Here is a 20,647-nt window from a genome sequence, read left to right on the forward strand (position 1 = left end):
GAGAAGACACAAATGAAATAGGTCATACTTAATAGTCAACTATGGACAAGTCTAAGGCATTCAGACTAGGTGGAGATGTCCAGCAGACCGTTGGAAATTTCCATCTGAAACTTGGAAGTAAGGGGCCCAGGGGATAAAGAGCCAGTTTAGGAGACAGAGCAGGAGCAGGGGAGATGCAGGGAGAGCACTGGTGAAGTGAGGTTTCAGAGGAGCTGAGGGAAGGAGGGGTTTTGAGAAGAGGAATATGTCTGGGGCATGTCTCCTTTGTTATTTAAGGCAACAGAGAGATAACATTACTCAGCTTCTCTCATTCGTTCATTCCTTTGTTCATTCAGTATTTTTGGAATACCTGCCAGGTGCCATGTATTGCTCTAGACATTGCTGAGGGTACAGAAATAAAAGGCATAGCCCTGAACCCACAGTCTAAATGAGGAGATATAGATGAGAATTGAAACAAATCCTTGATACAGGTTCTGTGATCCATTCATTCAAAAATATTTATTGAACACCTAAGATATGCCAGGTGCATTGAGGGGCAATGAAAGGAACCCCTATAACTTTCAGTTTATCTGCATGAAGTAAAATGTAGTACCTATATCTTAGTGGAAATTATCTGTGAAAGGATTTGAGGTTTTGAGGGTTTTGTGTGGGATCAATGCTAAAAATAAGAACCAGGGCATTCATCTCTTTGAGCGCAGATTTCCCATCTGTAAAATGAGGGAGTTGACCCTATATGTACCTGTCACAGGATTTGTCACATGTGAGGTAGCTTCCCTGCTAGTCTGAGAATTCCGAGGGCAGGGATCACGTGGGTCTTACTCACTGACACAGTGTAGGCTCAGTAAATATTTGTGTAATTGATGACTCTCACAGGGACTTTCTAGATCTAATATTCTGTGCTCTGCTATTGCTAAAATAAAGGCCCAACTACATTCTGTGAAGGCCCAGAAAAAATGATGCTGGATCCCAAGGAACTTCCTAGAATAGGTGCCCTTTGACTTGGACCTCAAAGGCTAGATAGGACTACAGTGGGCAGGGAAGTCCTTTGGAATACCCAGTCCTGGATTCCAGTGACCTCTTTCCTGCCCTCTGCCCTCAAGGATCTACCAGTTACTACCTATGTGCACTTGGACTCCAATTTTCTCACTTGTAAATCAATAGTGACAATAATTCATGGTGTGCTGGAAAGAATACTGGATGTGGAGTCAGAATATTTGCATTTGAGTCCCAGCCTAACCAAAAAATAAGTAGCTGTGTGACCTTAGGAAAGTTACTTTACCTCTCTAAGTCTCAATTTCCCTACGTGCAAAATAAAGCAGTCAGACTGGACGACCTCAAAGATTGGTTTCTTCTGGCTCTAAAATATCTATATCACAGGGTCATTGTTAGGATCCAATGAGATGATGCAACAAAAATGCTTGTAAACTGTAGGGTGCTCTAAGCGTGGTCTGTACTACTGAGGACAGATGGATGTATCACCAAGCCAGCTTTAAGGGAATACTCTTTCCTTTCCTCAGTCCTCTGCTTCTCCTTGGCTACACTGAACTTCCCTGAAAAGCTCTCTCCCTCTGCTTTCCTCCCATTCCCATGGGACATAATGTCTCGGCTCCCAGGTGCTGCAAAATACAAAGGGCTTGGAGCTTGGCAGCTGTGGGTTGGAGCGCAGGGTGAGGGGAGAACCAGCGCAGAAGCTCTTATTACTTGCGTTCCTGGTGCTCATCATCCCCACCCCCCAACCTGGCCTGGAGGGAATGAATTGAAGAGGGGGGGATGGAGGAGTTTGGCTGGGGGAGCATGCATATAACCGGGCAGGATCCAGGGATGGAGGCCCCAGAGGTAACCTCTTGCTAGTTGTGTGACCTCTTAAGTCTGTCACTGCTCTGGGCCTCCCTCTTTTGTGTATAACATGGAAAGGAATCAGAAAGAAGAGGTGACCCTTTTCTCACAGGTGCTTTTCCAACCAATCCTGAGGTTCTAAATGAGTTTTCCCTCCTCAGCACATAATCAGCCTTTGAGTTTCATTCACCAGCATTCTTAGTAAGTGCCTACTATGTGCCAGATGCTATAGTTGAGGGCCTGGGATTTAGCTAAATAAAGACTGGGTCTCAAGATGCTCATAGGGAATTCCCGGGTAGTCCAATGGTTAAGACTCCACACTTCCAATGCCAGGGCCCAGGTTCGACCCCTGGTCAGGGAACTGAAGTCCCACAAGCAAGCCGTGCAGTGGGGCAAAAGAAAGACGCTCATAATCTGGAAGAGGAGACAGGTGAATGAACCAGTAACTATAATAAATGTGATGTGTGTGATGATATAATGCCAAATCATAAAAGGGCAGAGGAAGAAGTTATTTTGTCAGAGGAGAGGAGGCCAAGGAAAGTTTCCGAGGATGTGACCTTGAATAAGATTGTGAATTATAAAAGAGAAAGGGGATTTCAGGCAAAGATCAGCATATCAGGTTAAGGCCCAGGGGTGTGAAGGAGCAGTGTTTGGGAAACCACTAGGTAGGCAAAGCTGCAACTCATTGGTTCAGTGGAGGAATGGTAGGGAAGAAACTGAAAAGGAAGCCTGAGTAGATCCTGAAGGGTCTACTTTCTATGGAGTTGCTTGGACCCCATCGTGTGGACTGTGGGAAGCCGGGGAAGGGATTTAGACCCAGAGTAAGGAGATGAGATTTGGATTTTTAGAAATTCCCATCTGACATTCAGTGTGCTCTGTCAAAAATGTTGCAGTCACCCACAAAATTCACCCTTTCAACCAGTATTTTTTGGAAATCTCCCCCACCCCATGTGCCAGTGCTGTGCCAGTGCTGTGCCAGGCACTGGAGACACAATAGTAAGCAAAACCAGACATCCTGTTCTTGTGGCCCTTGCAGTTTGGCAGGGCAGACAGACTTTAATCAAATAATTACACAAATAAATACAAAATTACAGTGGGGAGGAGTGCTACAAAGAAGAAGTACATGGTGCCAGGAGAACCTGTAATTGGAGCATTTGACATTGCCAGGATGGTCAGGCCAGCTCCTCTGCTGAGCTGAGCTCCAAAGGAAGAGTGTTGCCTCAAGGAAAGGTGCTAGAAGGCTCTATGGGAATGGGCTTCTCCTGCCTCAGAATCCCCATCCAATGCACATTTCTCTTTCCAGTCAACAGACACTGTAGACTTCAAGTAGGTATGTGTAGTATTCAACCTTTTATCTTCAGGACCTAGCCAACACTTGCCACAGAATCAGTGCCCAGTGAAGATTTGAAAAAAAAAAAAATAGAAAGGAAAAGGAGGAATACCCTCCCTTTAGGCACTTTAGATATTTGAAGATAGCAGTACGATTCCCCAAAGCTTCTTCCTTCCTTCAGTTGCTTCTCCCATGACACAGTTTCAAGTTCCCATCACTGTTCTGGTCATTCTGTTTAACTGTGGTGCCTGTCACAGGTGATTTAAAACATAGGGATATAGCCCTGTGCCATGCGCACTGGTCTCTTGGAGTCAGAAGACCTGGTTTTATTTAAGCCTCTTTTCATCATTCACCTCTTCAAGGTTCAGTTGTTTTGTGTGTGTGTGTGTGTGTGTGTGTGTGTAATGGAGATACTGGTTCTTCTCTCACAGGATTTCTCTGGGAACTAACTGAGATAATATGAAAAAAACTTTGTAAACTCTAAGAGCTAAACAAACATAGAACTTAAATATTTGGAAGGCTGCCACATGAGTGAAAAATTAGATTTATTCTTTGGGTCTCCAGAGAACAGCGTTAAATCAATGGATAGAAATTACCACATGCAGCTTTCAGCTCTATGGAAGGAAGAAATGTTCTAATACTCAGAACTGTCCATCAGTGGAGTGGCTGCCTTTTGAGGTGGTAGGCATCCAACATTGGGAACACTGAATGCAAGTATGCTGTAGAAGGAATTCCTTTTTTAAGTGAGCGGGTGGATTGAGTAACTTCTAAGATTTATTTTAATTTTAGAACTCAACAATCTGATAGTCAAGACAAGTGGAGGAGCTGGGAGAGGGCATATGTGGCAGAGAGAGTAGCATGAACAGACATATGGAGCAGAAATTAGTATTGCGTGTGTGGGTGACAAGGAGGAAACTCCAGAAAGAAATGATGGGTCTGTGTTGGATCAATGATTCAATCAAGACAGAGAAGATAACTAATATTGTTGAGCACCTGTGTGCCAGACACACGTGATTCCGTTTAAGCGTTGTGGGTGATTTCCAGTCTTACCCTCTGGTGGAGGGGAGATTGTTGGCCTTAGGAAGTCTTAGACATGGTTGGAGGATCTCCTATCTGGAAGGCTTCAGGGTGGGCTGGGTCCTGTCCTGAGGGGCAGAGAGGGATTCAGAATACACAGTCTGGTTGGGCTATAGGCTGTGTTGAAAATACACACTTGTCAAAAGACCAAATTTGAATCCTGACTCTGCTTCCTTATAGCTTGCGACTCTAGCAATTTACTTAACCTCTGTGACCCTCAGTTAATCCATATATAAAATGGGGACTCAAACTTGTCCTGCTTCAGGATGACATAATAATTAAGAGAAATAACGTAGAGCAAAGGGCATCCCAGGAAGAGCACAGGCTTTGAAATCAGACCTAGCTTTGAATCTCAGTCTGCCATGAACTGGTTGCAAGATCGTAGGCAAGTTATTTAAATTTTTCTCATCTGTAAGTAAAGATAACAGTATTTCAAGGCTGTTTTGAAAATTAAGTACAATAAGAAAAGTGCTTAGCATAGTCCCTGGCACACAGCAGTTTTATTTTGTTAGTACAAATAATAAGATCCCATATATAAAGCACTTATCAAAGCGCCTGGCACATAGCAAGTGTCTGTCGGCCACACTGACAGGGCTGCTGCAGGCCAGGATGGTGGATTGTGCATCATGGTGTCCACTCTCTGGCATAAGGCTCTGCCCATATGAAGAGCTCAATGTGTGTCTGCTTCGTAGAAGTGAATTGATTGCTCTTGATGACACGGCCTCCTTCCTCAAGTAGCCAGTGAGTCATGCCTCTTTCTTTCTCCTCCTTCCTGTCTCCTCTTTGGTTCTATTTCTGACTCTCCTCAGTGGGAGGGGAATCAATGTTCGTCAAAGTGATTTTTAAAAATAAAAGAGAGAGGGAGGTTTAGAAGCGATTCTCTGGGCTACTTTCTATTGAGCACAGGATAGTGAGAGCTGAATTGTTGTTTCCAACCTTGCTTTTCTTTAGGTGAATGACAACAACAACAATATCAACAGTAATAGCAGCAGCTACTATGAACTTTATTGAGCACCTACTATGTGCCTGGCACTCTGCCAAGCTCTACCAGTGCATTGTCTCTAATCCTCACATAACCACCTCAGGGCTGGTATTATTATCACCACTTTATTGATGAGGAAATTAAGGCTTAGAAAAGTTAAATGATAATGAAAATGACAAATACTCCTATATTTGAGTACCTATTATCAGCCAGACATTTAAAAAAATCTTATTTAATTACAAACACCCTACAAAGCAGGCATTATTATTCCATTCGAATCGTGAGGAAGCTGAGCCTCAGAGAGATGAAAAAAACCAAGCTGTCCAAAAGCACACAGTTGATGAGTGGCAGAGCTGGGAGTCAGACCAAAGCCTGATCAACCCTTTTTTTTAAATAAATTTATTTATTTTATTCATTTATTTTTGGCTGCATTAGGTCTTTGTTGCTGCATGTGGGCTTTTCTCTAGTTGTGGCGAGCAGGGACTACTCTTCATTGTGGTGCGCAGGCTTCTCATTGTGGTGGCTTCTCTTGTTACGGAGCACAGGCTCTAGGTGTGCGGGCTTCAGTAGTTGTGGCTTGTGGGCTCTAGAGTGCAGGGTCAGTAGTTGTGGCTCATGGACTTAGTTGCTCCGCGGCATGTGGGATCTTCCCGGACCAGGGATGGAACCCGTGTCCCCTGCATTGGCAGACAGAGTCTCAACCACTGCACCACCAGGGAAGTCCAAAGCCTGCTCAACTCTTAACTCATCCATTCCCTTTCTCTCTGGCCAACTTTCTGCTCCTAGAGGGAAACATCATATTGAGACCCTGGGTGGAGGCAGCCCTGGGCAGGTTTGAATGAGAAGGAAGTGGCACATGGCATGAGACTCATTCACTCCTGTTGGGCAGACCCTGGGAAGCTGGCCCTGCTCCTGGGGCTGACTGTGGAAGTACAAAAGTAACGCCTAAGTGGCATTTACTCTGTATCAGGAACTGTTCCAAGCATTTTAGATATAATAACGTTCTTAATCTTCACGATAACTTTGTGAAATAGGTATTGTTATTATTCCCGTTTGCCTGAAGAAACTAAGGCCCCGAAAGGAAAATGGCCCCAGGAGGGGATTACCCAAGAGCATGAATACCAGGAGACAGCAATCACTGGGAGCCATTTTAGAGGCTGCCTACCATTGTCACATAGTAAATGCTAAAAGAGGGGTTTACACCCAGAAGTCTAATTCCAGAGACCATGCTCCTAACCTTAAAACTATATGGCCTTTTTGTTTAACAAGGTGGTGATTGAATCCCTACTGTGTGCATAGCCCTGTGCTAGGCACTGGGAGTACAGAGGTGAAACTGATTCTATGTCCAAGCTCATTTATTATTCTATACCAGGATTTCCAATTAATTGGGCATCAGTTGGGTGGCAGGATTCTTTGTCAAAGAGCTGGGGCACAGGGCCAGGCTCCAGGCAGAGATAAGAGACTAGAAACTCTCATCGAGAAGTGGTATAATGCAGGCGGAATGAGAAGAGATGAGAACTGCTGGCAGTGCAGTTGCTCAGAAATCCTGCTTGGGCCTTTAGATCACCAGTCTGGACAGGTGGCTTAATCCTAAACCCTACAGGACAAGATTTAGAGTCTGAGCCTGTAGATTGGAGGGAGGAGTCTCATGTGTTGTGTTAGCTCTGAGGAGCTCAGGAAGCAGAGGTAAGAGCGTGGGAGGGGAGGATCAAATTCTGCTGCAGTGTTTCATAGGTACACACACACACACAGAACTTTTGTGAGATATGGCAGACAGTGAATATTTCTCTAATATTAGTGCCTAAGATTCCTGTGTTAGATGTTTACTCACTCACTCTCACTCACTCACTCACTCAATCATCTATCTCTTCATTCATTCATCCACTCACCCATTCATGAGCTGGATAAAATTCTGTTTGCCAGAACTCTTAGGGAGAAGTACTGTATGTGGTCAGAAGGAATACTCTGATAGGCTGCTTGAAGTAACGAGTAAGACACCCAAAAACCTGCTCAACAAACAGAAGATGGTGATTCCTATGCTCTCCAAGGATGGTGGGTGTGTTAAATGCAGATTTTGTTTTGCTGAGTAATGTGCAAATCTGGGTCAGAGCTGAATTGCTCAGGACATGAAGAAACTGAGCCCTGCCAGAAACAAAACCTATCTGTCATCATGCCCTGTAATCCACCTCTTAAATACCTCTTGAGTCTATTTCTACTCCATCCCCATTGCTACAACTCTAGTTCAAATCTATCTTAGGTCGCACCTGAACCACTGCAAAGATCTAATCAACCAGCCTTCCTGCCTCCCATCTCTACTTCCTCCAGTTCATTCTCCACATCAGAGTCAGAGTAATCTTTCTAAAGTTCAGATCCAATCATGTTAATCTCCTGTCTCAAAATCTTTGATCCTAAAAAGATCAAGTTCAAACTCCATAGCACGGCATTCAAAGCTCTTTCTAGCTTCATCTCCTACTCATTTCCCACCGTTCCTTAAGTTCTTCTGGAGTAGTCACTGGAAAAATATCTTCCTTCTGCCAAAATACCTTTCCTTCACTTCTCTGCTTGGAAAATTCTTCTTTTGGAAGATCCCTGTTGTCCTCCTTCTGTTACCAAGTAAGCACATCTGTAGGTAATGCTCCTGGGCTTGGTACAGATTCTATCCATGGGAGTGGTTATGCCATCTACCACATTTCCCATTCTCCTCCTGGGTGTATTATAGGATTGTGCTTTCTTCGGTATGGGCATGTGACTTGCTTTGGCCAGTGAATGGGAAAAGTGGAATAGCCAACACATGACTCATACACTTTCTTTCCCTCTTGTAGCCACCCTGTCACTCTTTATCCTGGAATGAGGAAGACAAAAAGCAGAGCACCCACCCAACCCTTGATGGATATGTAAAAATAGTGAAAAATAAAACCTTGTTTTTGAAGCTGCTGAGATTTTGAGATTGCGTATTATTGAATAACCCAGTCTACCCTAACTGGTACACTATCTCTGCTTTGACGTCTTCCATAACTACCTAAAACCACCATGTTTCTACCTTATCTGACTTGTGTGACACATTTTCTTTATGCCACATACCTGGTACTGATGACATACTGCCACATATTGCTAATTATGGGTTCAGTGGTATGCCTTAGCCACCTCTTTACTTTTACTGAGGCTTCCTTAGGGCAAGGATGGTCCTTGTTCCATTTCTGTGTCACACAAAGTATGATTCATAGCCAAGGCAATATACTGTAATGGATGTAGGAGTCAGACATACTTGTTTTGAATCCCAGTTCTTACATTTGATGGGCAATCTCTCTGAACCTCAGTTTTCTCATCTGTAAAATGGGAGTAATAATATGTACCCTACAGGGTTTTTCTAAAGTTTGTGGATAACAGGTGCAACATATGTACAATTAATGGCAGGTTATAATTTTTATTGTTCTCATTATTTGTTTTTATTTTTTTAACCATTTATTTATTTATTTATTTATTTATTTATTTAGGCTGTGCTGGGTCTTAGTTGTGGCATACAGGCTTCTTATTTTTTATTTTTATTTTTTAAATTAATTTATTTATTTTTGGCTGCTTTGGGTCTTCATGCTGCGCACGGGCTTTCTCTACTTGCGGTGAGCTGGGGCTACTCTTCTTTGTGGTGCGCGGGCTTCTCATTGCGGTGGCTTCTCTTGTTGCAGAGCACGGGCTCTACGTGCACAGGCTTCAGTAGTTGTGGCACGCGGGCTCAGTAGCTGTGGCTCGCAGGCTCTAGAGTGCAGACTCAGTAGTTGTGGCGCACAGGCTTCGTTGCTTCGCAGCATGTGGGATCTTCCTGGACCAGGGCTCAAACCTGTGTCCCCTGCATTGGCAGGTGGATTCTTAACTACTGTGCCACCAGGGAAGTCCCGCATGCAGGCTTCTTAGTTGTGGCATGCAGACATCTTAGTTGCAGCGTGTGACTCTTAGTTGCAGCATGTGGACTTTTTAGTTTCAGCATGCATGCGGGATCTAGTTCCCTGACCAGGGATCGAACCCAGGCCCCCTGCATTGGGAGCATAGAATCTTACCCACTGGACCACCAGGGAAGTCCCTATTTGTTTTTATTATCATTATGGATAGTGTTCAGTAAATGCCTGTGGATAAATCTTTTATTGATTGAGGTATAATGGTATGTGCATTGGACTTGGAATCAGAAGTCCTAGATTTAAGGCATAGCTTTTGTCACCAGCTTTGTGACCTTGGAAAAATCACTTACCCTTTCTGCATTTTTGCATTCTCAACTACAAAAGGTAAATACTGATCCCTACCTCATAGAGATTATTATAAAATTTAAATAAGATAATATATGAGGAAATGTTTTATACATGCTCAAGTATCACACATCTAAAACTAACGATTCAGAGAAGACCGGCTGGTCCCTCACATAAGGACCGTGTGGACATTGTGACACATCCCAGTGTACTCCAGTAACACTTTGTTGTGGGGCTTGGCTTATCTCGCTTACATGTTTGTCTTTCCAACTAGACTGTGAGCTGCCTGAGATAAAGAATTGTCTTCGTCTTTTTTTAGTAAAAATGTTTATTTGTTTCTCCTTATATAAGTAATACATGCTCAGCATAGAGAAAATAAAAATACCTGAAGAAAATGAAAATCCTGGTAATTCTTATCTCTCATATAGAGATAATCACTATTAACCTTTTGATGTGTTTCTTTCCAGTTTTCTTCCTGCATATATAGTTATGAAACTGACATTATATCACACTTACAAGCATTGTTCCATTATAATAAATATTCTTATATAAATAAATACATTAAAAATCTTGTATTTTAACCATTCTCCTATTGTTGAATATATATAGGTTGATGTTAGTTTTTCAATGTCTAAATAAGGTTGTAAGAAGCATTTTTGTGCATAAATATTTGTCTGATATTCTATTTTTGTAGAAAAAGTTTTTAGAAGGAAAAATTTCTAGTTCAAAGGGTACAACGATTTTTAATGCTCTTGGGACTTCCAAACTGATTACCAGAAAGATTGAACCAAGTGTCACTCCCACAAGCAAGGTATGAGGTTATACATCTCACTACATCCTCAACTATAATGGGAATTATAATTAAAAATAAGGTTAAAACCTATTAATATAATAATTATCCATTTACATTTCTTCTGTGAATTTTTCTTTACTCCTGCTCATTTTTCTATTGGGATTTTAATTATCTTCTTATTAATTTCTATGAGGTTTCAAAAACCATTTTATTCTAGTCACCAAGTACAATACAAGATACATAATAGGTGCTCCTTAAATAGACTTTGGATGATTTTAATTGTCCTGGGGACTCTTTAGAAACAAAGCAGTCTTTCTAGGAGGCTGACTCTTTCCTTTTCCCACCCAGGACACGGCTGGGCAGGAGCGGTACCGGACCATCACCACAGCCTATTACCGTGGAGCCATGGGCTTCATCCTGATGTATGACGTCACCAATGAGGAATCCTTTAATGCTGTCCAAGACTGGTATGAGATTCGTCCATTCACCCACTCATCAAACTGTTCATGAAAACCTAGTATATGTACTAGGCTCTGTGCTAAGTGCTAGGGAAACTCGAATGAATCAGACATGGCTCCTGTCCTCAAAAAGTTCACAGTGAGAGGAGAGGACAGATCAGTGAGCAGGCAATGAAAATATCATGTGACAGGTGCAGTGATGAGAGTGGCACTAGGGCTGTGGGAACCCAGCGGAGGGCTCTGACCCAGCCTGGGAAGTCAGGGAAGTTGTCCTGGAATTGCTGACACATATGCTGCATTTTAAAAGATGAACAGGAGTTAGCCAGAGGGACAAATGGGTAAGAATGTTCCAGAAAAAGAGTACAGATGTGCAAAGACAAGAAGGTAGGTGAGAGGGTAAGAAGAGCAGAGGTCATGAAGGATTCTGTGTGCTGGGGTGGGTGAGGGATTTGGATTTTATCTGGTAGGTGAGGACATTTGAACAGGGAAACAAAAGGTTCAAATTAGTGTTTTAGAGAGATCATTCTGGACATAGTGCTAAGTGAATCCACATATTGCTTCCCTATAAAGTTTATCCCTGAGCCGGGGGTCCAAATTCATAAAGATTCAATATCTTGATACGATAGAAATCGGCACAGTTCCCCAGAGGTATAACCTCTGAGCAACGTACATCTTTCTTCCTGGAGCATTACTCACAGGGAGAAGGGAGCACGAGAGGAAGGGCAGGTGAGACAGAGGGCCAGGACCCGGTGCCCCTAATCAGTGGAAAGGATGGGAAAGATGGAGCGTGTGTGCCTGGCTCTTCTTCACAATCAGAGAGGCTGAGTAGGCTGGGCACACAGCAGCAGTGCGGGCCAGTGCCAAGCTTGTCTCCTACTCTTCTTTGCCCAACAGCTACCCTTTGAAGACTTCCCACCTCCCAAGGAACAGTTGTCATGACTATGTGCAGCCCTGTTGGTGCCTTGGAGCCTTGAGCTGGGAGTGACCTTGCAGGCTGCTTGCCACGTTCTCCCCGCCCACCCCCGAGTTCTGAGCAGCAGTCTAGGGTGCCACCGCATGCCTGTCACTCATGTGTGGTCCTTCTTAGTCTGTTGGTCATCCCCTTCTTCCTCCTTTCTCCCCCTTTCCTTTTAACAAGTCCTTCTCTCCACCTTCCTTTTTTCTCCTTTCCTCCCTCTTTTTTCTCTTCCTCTCTCTTTATGCCTCTTTTTTCTCCTGCTTTTTTCCTTTCTTGTTCCCTCTCTTCCCTCCAGTCATGATTTTTCTCTCCTCCTCCCATGTCTCCATCTTTCCCCACCACCTCCCACCACGAAGTGATTAGCTCTTTCTTTAAGTATCTCCACACTGCCCATTTCCTGTCGGCCTTGACCTCCTTCCCTCTCTCCATCAGTCCCTGTTCATTCTGCCTCAGGGACACAGTGACTTTAACACCTGGTGACGATTCCTCCAAGAATAACCTAAGTTGCTAATCTGGGAGCTGAGCCAGGATGATGGTGGGAGGAGGGAGGAAGATGACAGAAGAGTGGCATGGGAGACTTGGGGAGTTGGCTCCAGGTACCTGTCTTGAAGCTGAGGACTGAATGTCTATCTTTCCCAAGCTCTGGCCTTTAGTTTTACCTCTGGGAAACTTGGTCCCAGCCTAGCACCCACCTGCCATCTAAGCCCCAGTACCCAGCACAGAACCTGGCTCTCTGTCGGTTTACCACAAATGGTGGTTGAGTAAAATCCATCCTTTGAGGGAGTGGCTTTTCACCCTTAAAGAGAAGATTGGTGGTGAGATCAGCTTTAGGAGCAGGCAATAGGTCTAGGTTGCAGTTAGGGTTGAGTTAGATTGAGTGTCAGTGTCAGGATAGGGTCAGATTTTATTTAGATCTGCTTCAGGATTAACCATTTGCTGGCTTCTTCCTTCATCAGACAATCAATGACTTCTTTTCTCTGTGCTCTGTGCTGGGGGTTGGCACCCCAAAGATGAATAAGCCTGTCCCTGCCCTCAAGGAGAGACAGATAAATTCAGCCAAGTGTGACGGTGCCACAAAAAAGAGTAGGGGAACAAAAGGGGAGGTAATTGTTTCTACCTGATGAGGTATCTGGAGACAGAGTTAGGCCAACTCCACAAAAGGATGTCTCCTCAATAAAAAGGTCTGATTTTATTTCCTCTGTTTAAAAGTTTGTTTCTCATTATAAGAGTAATACATGCTCACTTTCAAAATTTTGAAAAGTAAAGTATTTTTTTAAAGTTTTGGGACTTCCGTGGTGACTCAGTGGTTGAGAATCTGCCTGGCAATGCAGGGGACACGGGTTTGATCCCTGGTCTGGGAAGATCCCACATGCCACGGAGCAGCTAAGCCCGTGCACCACAACTACTGAGCCTGCGCTCTAGAGCCTGCAAGCCACAGCTACTGAGCCTGCATGCCACAACTACTGAAGCCTGCGCATCTAGAGCCCATGCTCCACAGCAAGAGAAGCCACCACAATGAGAAGCCCGCGCACAGCAGTGAAGAGTAGCTCCCGCTCGCCACAACTAGAGAAAGCCTGCACGCAGCAATGAAGACCCAACGCAGCCAAAAATAAATAAATAAATAAAATCTCATAATCATCCTATGTGAAGGAAACCACTGCTGACATTTTGGTTTCTACAAATAATAATGCTCTAAGGCCTCAGTGAAGATTTATGAATCACAGAGGAGGAGGGAGAGGCTTGCTGGGCCAGGGGAAGCTTGAGAAGGCTCACTCCCCCAGGCAACTGGGGGATCAGCCCTGGGCCTTGGAGGATGACTTAGTGTGGGGAAGGCAAAGGCACATGCCATGGAAGAGCCTTTGAGGAATGGGTGAGGTTTGTGAAGTGAGAGGAAGGGTGATGAGGCTGGAGAGACAGGATGGGAATGGTCTTGAACGCCTAACTGAGGGATCTAGACTTCATCGCTTAGCTAGTCTAGGGACCGGAGAAGGCTTTTAAGAAAGGACGAATCATCTGATAGATGTTTTAGAAAGAGCTCTCTGCCCTGTGAGGAGAGGGCATTAGAGGTGGACTCCAAATAGCTGAGTGAAGTTTGCAGCCAGGGCTTAAGGGTCAGCATCTGTGACAGCCAGCAGGAGCAGAGGTCTGACTGTCCCAGGCTGAATTAGTTGACAGTATCTCGTGTGTTGCGAACCCCACTGAAGGGGCTTCTGTGAGCTTTGCAGGGTCCTTTCCAGCCTAGGAGGATGTCATTAACACTGTCATCTCTCTATCTCTCTTTAGGGCTACTCAGATCAAGACCTACTCCTGGGACAATGCGCAGGTCATCCTGGTGGGGAACAAGTGTGACATGGAGGAAGAGAGGGTTGTTCCCACCGAGAAGGGCCGGCTCCTCGCAGAGCAGCTTGGTATGTGCACGACACGTGTTTGTGCATGGGAGTGGGGCAAATGGAGAGGACAGGTGTGTGTGTGTTTGTATTTGTGACATTAAGGATGTGCTGTGATTGTGAATTATATGCATATGTGCTCTGTGTGTATTGTTTCATATTTGTGTGATGTACATATGGGCTTTGTGCTAGTGAATTCTAGGTATTCATTATTTATGATACATGTATATTTTGTTACATTGAATGCATAAATAATTTTTTTATAGATTTATTTATTTTTGGCTGCATTGGGTCTTCGTTGCTGCACACGGGCTTTCTCTAGTTGCGGTGAGCGGGGGCTACTCTTCATTGCGGTGCTCAGGCTTCTTCTTGCGGTGGATTCTCTTGTTGTGGAGCATGGGCTCTAGGTGCACGGGCTTCAGTAGTTGTGGTACGCAGACTCAGTAGTTGTGGCTCGCAGGCTGTAGAGTGCAGGCTCAGTAGTTGTGGCGCACAGGCTTAGTTGCTCCGCAGCATGTGAGATCTTCCAGGACCAGGGATCGAACCCATGTCCCCTGCACTGGCAGGCGGATTCTTAACCACTGTTCCACCAGGGAGGTCCTTGAACGTATAAATAAAATGTAAATTTATGAAATCTTTTTTTTAACCAGCTCCTTCCACAAAGGATTTGAGGTATCCTATAAAAATCATCATAGTATCAATACATCAATAAAAAAAATAAGTGAGACAATTGAAGCAAAGGGAAAGCAAGTGTAGGAGAATATAAGGGGAGGCCAGGGGTGAGATAAGTGTATATTTTATAAGTTTTTGGGCATGTACAAGAGTTGGGCCAAAATATTTGCTTTGAGCTTCCCAGCAACCATTGCAAAGAGGGAAACATAATCAGTTACATGGTTCAGAGATGGTCCTTAAGATGAAGACAAGTCCATTATTCCAGAGAAACACTGCTCTCCACTGGCAACTGTAGAGCAGACTCTATATGCTGAATGCGACAATGTCCTTAATATCAAACATGCCTTATAGCAACTACAACACTGAACATCGTAGGCTGTGTCTTACAATTTCTCTCAATGTAAACTGATGCTTTGTTACCAAAATACAATTCACGACAAAAGTAATTGTATGAGGGATGAGACAACGTGGCTTAAGCATGCAGCTCAGTGATGCTCTGACTTTTTCCAAGGTTAAAGCACCTTGATCCTTGTGCTCTACTGAGACCCAGGTGCCTCAGATGTGTCTCAGTGACTGCACAGCAGGACACCTACCTACACTTGCTTAAAAGAGCAGCCTTTCTTTTCTTCCTTTTTTTCTTTTCTTTTCTGTATTGGGGTTCAATGTAGGATCACCTTAGAGAAGTCTTCTTCTAGAAGAATGAGCGTACTGCTTAGCTTTTAGCCAGTCTCCCAAAGTATTTCTTACAACCTAGGTGCTGTAAGTATTGAGGAATAGGGAGTTTAAAGTTATATTCTCTGCCAGTTTCTGAAGTACAGATATTTGGGCTGGTAGGTGGGAAAATTGTATAATATACAAGTGTGAATTGTGTCTTATATATATTTGTGTTATGTGTATTATGAGTAGATGTATAGGAGAGTGTCCTATACTTCTTTCTTCCCTCTCCTGTTCGCTAGTGTGGCCTGGAATAGAAATTAACACACTGTAGGTGCTTAATAAGCACGGAGGTTGGGCCATTTGGCTCTTGATGGTTCTTGCCCCATCACAGAGGTTCTCAGGGTCCAGAATGTGCCTCTCCCCATTCCGACAGTTCGCAGAACAGTAAGCATGTGGCGAAGCCCTCACATGGGTGACCTCAGGCTATCTCTTTATGTCTTCAGCCTGCTGTCCCCGAGACTCCCAGCGCTCTCCCTGGATCAGTGATGTGCCATCTGTTTGAAAGGCTCTTTTCTACTCCCCATCCCCTACTTTTATCCAGCTGTTGAAAGCCCACTCAGCTTTCAGAACATCTTCACTGCTCTGAAGCCTCTTCCATATTCCCCCAGCTCTTTTCTTTGTGCCCCCACTTAGCATACCCCGTACATGCAACAGGCACAGTACCCATCACACTTGGGTGCACTTGTTTCCATACTTGTCTCCAGAAAGCTCCATGAGGACAGGAAATGAGTCTTGTTTATCTTTATACCCACCGTGCCTGGCAAATGGCCTGGCAGTGAGTAAACACTGCAAGACTATGTTTTGATTAAAATTTTATGGAGTCAAGTATTTGGCTACTTCATTTTACTTCATTCTAATTACGACTTCCTGAGCTCCTATTCCATGCCAAGTACTGTGCTGTGAAATAGGCTATGTTCTCTGGTCTGAGACAGAAACAGTGATCCACCTGGTGATCAGTGTTGTGATAGGGGGATGTGCCGGGGTTGTGGGAGCACAGAGAAGGCACCTATTCAGTTGGGGTCAGAGAACATGATGCCCACGCTGAGTCTTGAAGACAAGTAGGAGCAGCCAAGTGAGAAAGAAAGGCAAGGACATTCCAGGCGGGGGAATAACACTGGCAAAGGCAAGGAACAGCACTCTGTGTTTAGGGAGCCATAAATCATTGGATTGTGTGAGTCTAGAGTAATGCTTCCCCAAGCGGGAGATTCATGTCACTGGAAGTGTGCAAGATGATTTTATGTATATATTTTTGTGTGTGTTAGAAAAAATATATAATCAGCATGTCAAGCCCTTAAAGTTAAACAAGACTAAGTTTTTAAAAGGTGAGTTAATTTTATATTTGGAAAAAATATAGCCAGCATGCCAGACCCTTATGACTAGCATTTTAAAAAGGTGTGTTAGTTAAACATTTATTAGGTGTTTACCATGTGCCAGGCCCTATTCTAAGTGTTTAAAGTATTACTCATTTAACTTAATCCCCCTAGAACCCTCTGAGATAGGTACTTTTCTTATATCCAAGTTCTTTTTTTTTTTTTTTTAAAGTACAAACAGATTATTTTTTAAATTTATTTATTTTTGGCTGTGTTGGGTCTTCGTTTCTGTGCGAGGGCTTTCTCTAGTTGTGGCAAGTGGGGGCCTCTCTTCATCGTGGTGCGCGGGCCTCTCACTATCGCGGCCTCTCTTGTTGTGGAGCACAGGCTCCAGACGCGCAGGCTCAGTAATCGTGGCTCATGGGCCCAGTTGCTCCGCGGCATGTGGGATCTTCCCAGACCTTGGCTCGAACCCGTGTCCCCTGCATTGGCAGGCAGATTCTCAACCACTGCGCCACCAGGGAAGCCCCAAGTTGTTCTTTTAACAGATGAGAAAACTGAGGCACAGAGAAGTTGAGTAACTTGCTTAAGGTCACACAGCTAGTAACAAGTAGAGTCAGAATTTGAACTCAAGCAGTAGTCTGGCTCCAGAGCCTGTGCTTCTAACCACTTAACCTCACTATACAGCAAATATCGTAATAATGGCTGAGATATATTGAGCCAGGCATTATATGAAATGCTTTGCGTTAATTATCTCATTTAATTCTCACTATAAGTCTTCAAGGTAGGTCATGTTCAATACTCTGAAAAATTAGGCTCTTGCTCAAGATTACACAATTAGGAAGTGGTAGAGCCAATAAAGATCTATCTAATTTATGTAGGAAAACAGATGGAAGTGAGATTAATTCTTACTACAGGGTTTAGGAAGGTACTTAAAGAGAGCCTTAATGAATTGGTTAGATTTGGGTAGGTCAAGGTAACCCATCTCAGTCCTACACGACTTCCTGAGCTTTCCTCTACTGCTTACCAGAACTTGCCTATTTACATGTCTGTCTCTCTTGGTAGACCTCAGCAGTGGCAGGGGTTATGTCTAAAATTTTTTTTCATTATCCCAGCCACCCAGCACAGGATAGATACTCATTCACTCGTACATTTGTTTATTGAAAAATATTTATTGAGCACATACTCTGAGCCAGGTTTTATCTTGGCACTTAGCTGTGATTCTTACTGTCACGGAACTAATGGGGGAAAGAGACATTAAACAAATAATTATACAAATAAATATATAATTAAAAATTGTGTAAATGGGTGAATTGTATGGTATGTGAATTATATCTCAATAAAGCTGTTAAAAATTGTGCTAAGTTCTATTTGACTTAGGACTCTCATTATGGCAAGTGATAAAATCCCAAATCAAACAAGCTTTAGTTAAAAAAATAGAATTTATTAGCTTGTGAGTGCAACTTAATTGCACTATTTCTTAGCTTTGTGTATGCCTTCAGCCTCTTTCTATAGTCAGACTCTGAATGGGGAGTAAGATGGATGATGGCAGCTCCAGATTCATATCTTCCAACTTCTGCAAAAAGAGGATTCTTGTCAATCTCAGGGAAGACTGTGATTGGCTACCTGTGAGTCACATGCCTGTCCCAGTGGCTGGGGGAGGCAAGTATTGTAACCTATAGTCCCACCGCAGTTGTTTAAAGTAGAAGTTCCATAAAGAAAGGAATGGTGGACAGATGAAAGTAACATAAGTCCACTGGAAGTGCTATTAAGAAAGTAAAAAAGAGAGAAACCTAATTTTAGACTGGAGAGTCAAGATCTTCTGAGAAAGTAACGCTTAAGCTGAGAACTAAAGGATCAGAAAAAAATTAGGCAAAGATTGAGGGTGGGTTGGGGAGGGGAGTGTTCCACATCAAGACCAGCCCTAACGTAGTTTAGAGCTGAAGACGCTCATGAGATTGAAAGACCACGTTGCAGGGATTAACTAGTCAAGGGGAGAGTAGTGGGAGATGAGGGTGGAGAGGTGGGCAGGGGCCAGATCATGCAGGATCTTGCAGACCATGTCAAGAATTTCGCAAGGATGTGATCATATCTGTGAGCTGTGAGAGAGGATGCTCAGCCTTCCTCATCCTCACCCTCTGCTACACCAACTATTAAGTAAGTCTCAGTGATCTGCTTGCCAGTGCAGTAGGGCCATTCTCTGCTTTATGGGATTCCTCTTCAGGACTCCCTTTCTTTTAGTGTTTCTCAGCTCTCTCCGCCAGAACTACTGATATGGCCAGCAACTAGCATTTATTAAAGCTTTGAGTAGCAGCAGGTCTTCTATATCCTCAAAGTTCCTGGGACATGGATGAGGCTGTAGAGTCGCTGAGGCAAGTGGATCTTTGGGAGGGCAGAGAAGTTTCAGGGACTCCTATTCCAGGAAGCATGACATGTTAGGGCCTCTACCTCTTTGTGCCGCTCAGAAAGGGGCTCCTTATCTCTTCCTCGATCTGACTGGGAATGGGTCTAGACTAGAGCCCAGGGATGCTAGTAAAAGCGAAATGCGCTTCTGCCTACAAGGGCAGGAGAAACCTGTTCAAAATGTGGTTTTGAAACATACACATAAACGCTCACTTCAGTGAGGTGTGGAGGGAAAAGTACCAGCCTAGGAGTTTGGAGACTGAAGGTTTTATCCTGCTTCTGCCACTAGTATACTGTGTGACCTTGAGCATCTTATTTCCTGTTTCTGGGTCTCAATTTTGCCCTTTTGAAAAACAGGGGATTTGGATTAGTTGAGTGGGAAGGTCTGTTCAGCTCTATCCCTCTGACTCCATGATTTCAATTCACACAATTCCCCACTCATCACTCAGTCCCCACAGACCTTTGTACATGGCCTTGCTTATTTTAGGTGCTTGATAAATGTTTTTTGGATTGGGGTGAATTGAAACCTTGCATCACTCAGCCTCATGCAGAGAAACAAAGACCTAGCTGACATTGAGAATAACTAACCTTGGTGTAGTGACTTATGATTCACAATGTGTTTTCACAACAATTCTCCTGTGACCCTCACTCTCACTCCTAGTCTGGGAGGCGGCATTGTCTTCAGCTCCATTACACTGAAGAACCTGAGTTCATACCATTTATGTTTTCTTGCATGCAATGAGCTGTGCCACACTTCCGTGTCTTTCTTTTTTCACTTGAGGATTATGTAACTTTTCTAAGCCACACAGGTCATAGGTGGCAGGTCCAGTACTCTAACTCAGCCTTTAGACTCAAAATCCTAACGCTTCCATTGTATCATCACCCAGTGGTGTTTTCCCAAAAGCTTGCAGTAGTTTCTCTTGAAATTTCACCCTCAGTCCCAGTATTGGTGAGAATTCTTTAGATTATGTTGTGGTAACACATAACCCAAGTCAGGAGCTTGGATAATAAAGGTTTATTTCTCACTCACATTACATGCCAGCTCCAAGTCAGCTGCAGCTCTGTCCATGTCATTGCAACTCTGAGATCCAATCTGAGATGCCTAAGCCACACAAAGACTCTCAAAGCTTCTGTTGGGACTTGGTCTGCCCACATCCATTGGCCAAAGCAAGTTACATGATGAGATCTGATGTTGATTGACAAGGGAGATATATTCCTCCCACAAGGAGGCACTGCAAGCCACTTGGCAGTGGGTGGGAATATAAAATCTTCTACAGGGAGGGCAGTGAACAGTCTGCCACAATCACTGAACACATGATGGACCCTGGTGCCCTAGAGGTGAATAAGTTCCCTGCTCTCAAGATGCTCATTGACCAGGGAAACAAAATAGTAGAGAGATAATCTCAACGTCCTGTTTACTATCATTCTTCACCCTTCTCCAGCTCTGTCTCTCTCTTGAAACCGCCCCCTAGGAAGTTGACCTCTTCAG

General features: G+C 43.9%; 1 protein-coding gene across 2 annotated transcripts in view; it reads left to right on the top strand.

Annotated features, from left to right (window-relative positions):
* The window catches only part of RAB3B (RAB3B, member RAS oncogene family), a 63,597-nt gene that overhangs the window by 33,987 nt on the left and 8,963 nt on the right, over window positions 1-20,647 (top strand). For both annotated transcript variants that reach the window (XM_082371923.1, XM_082371922.1), the window contains exons 3-4: window positions 10,602-10,720; window positions 13,953-14,077. In XM_082371923.1, coding sequence (XP_082228049.1) covers window positions 10,602-10,720; window positions 13,953-14,077 — 244 coding nt within the window. The remainder of the gene's footprint in view (window positions 1-10,601; window positions 10,721-13,952; window positions 14,078-20,647) is intronic.

This window comes from Balaenoptera borealis (genome assembly GCF_965194805.1).
Source record: "Balaenoptera borealis genome assembly, chromosome: 1".
Classification (NCBI taxonomy): Eukaryota; Metazoa; Chordata; class Mammalia; order Artiodactyla; family Balaenopteridae; genus Balaenoptera; species Balaenoptera borealis.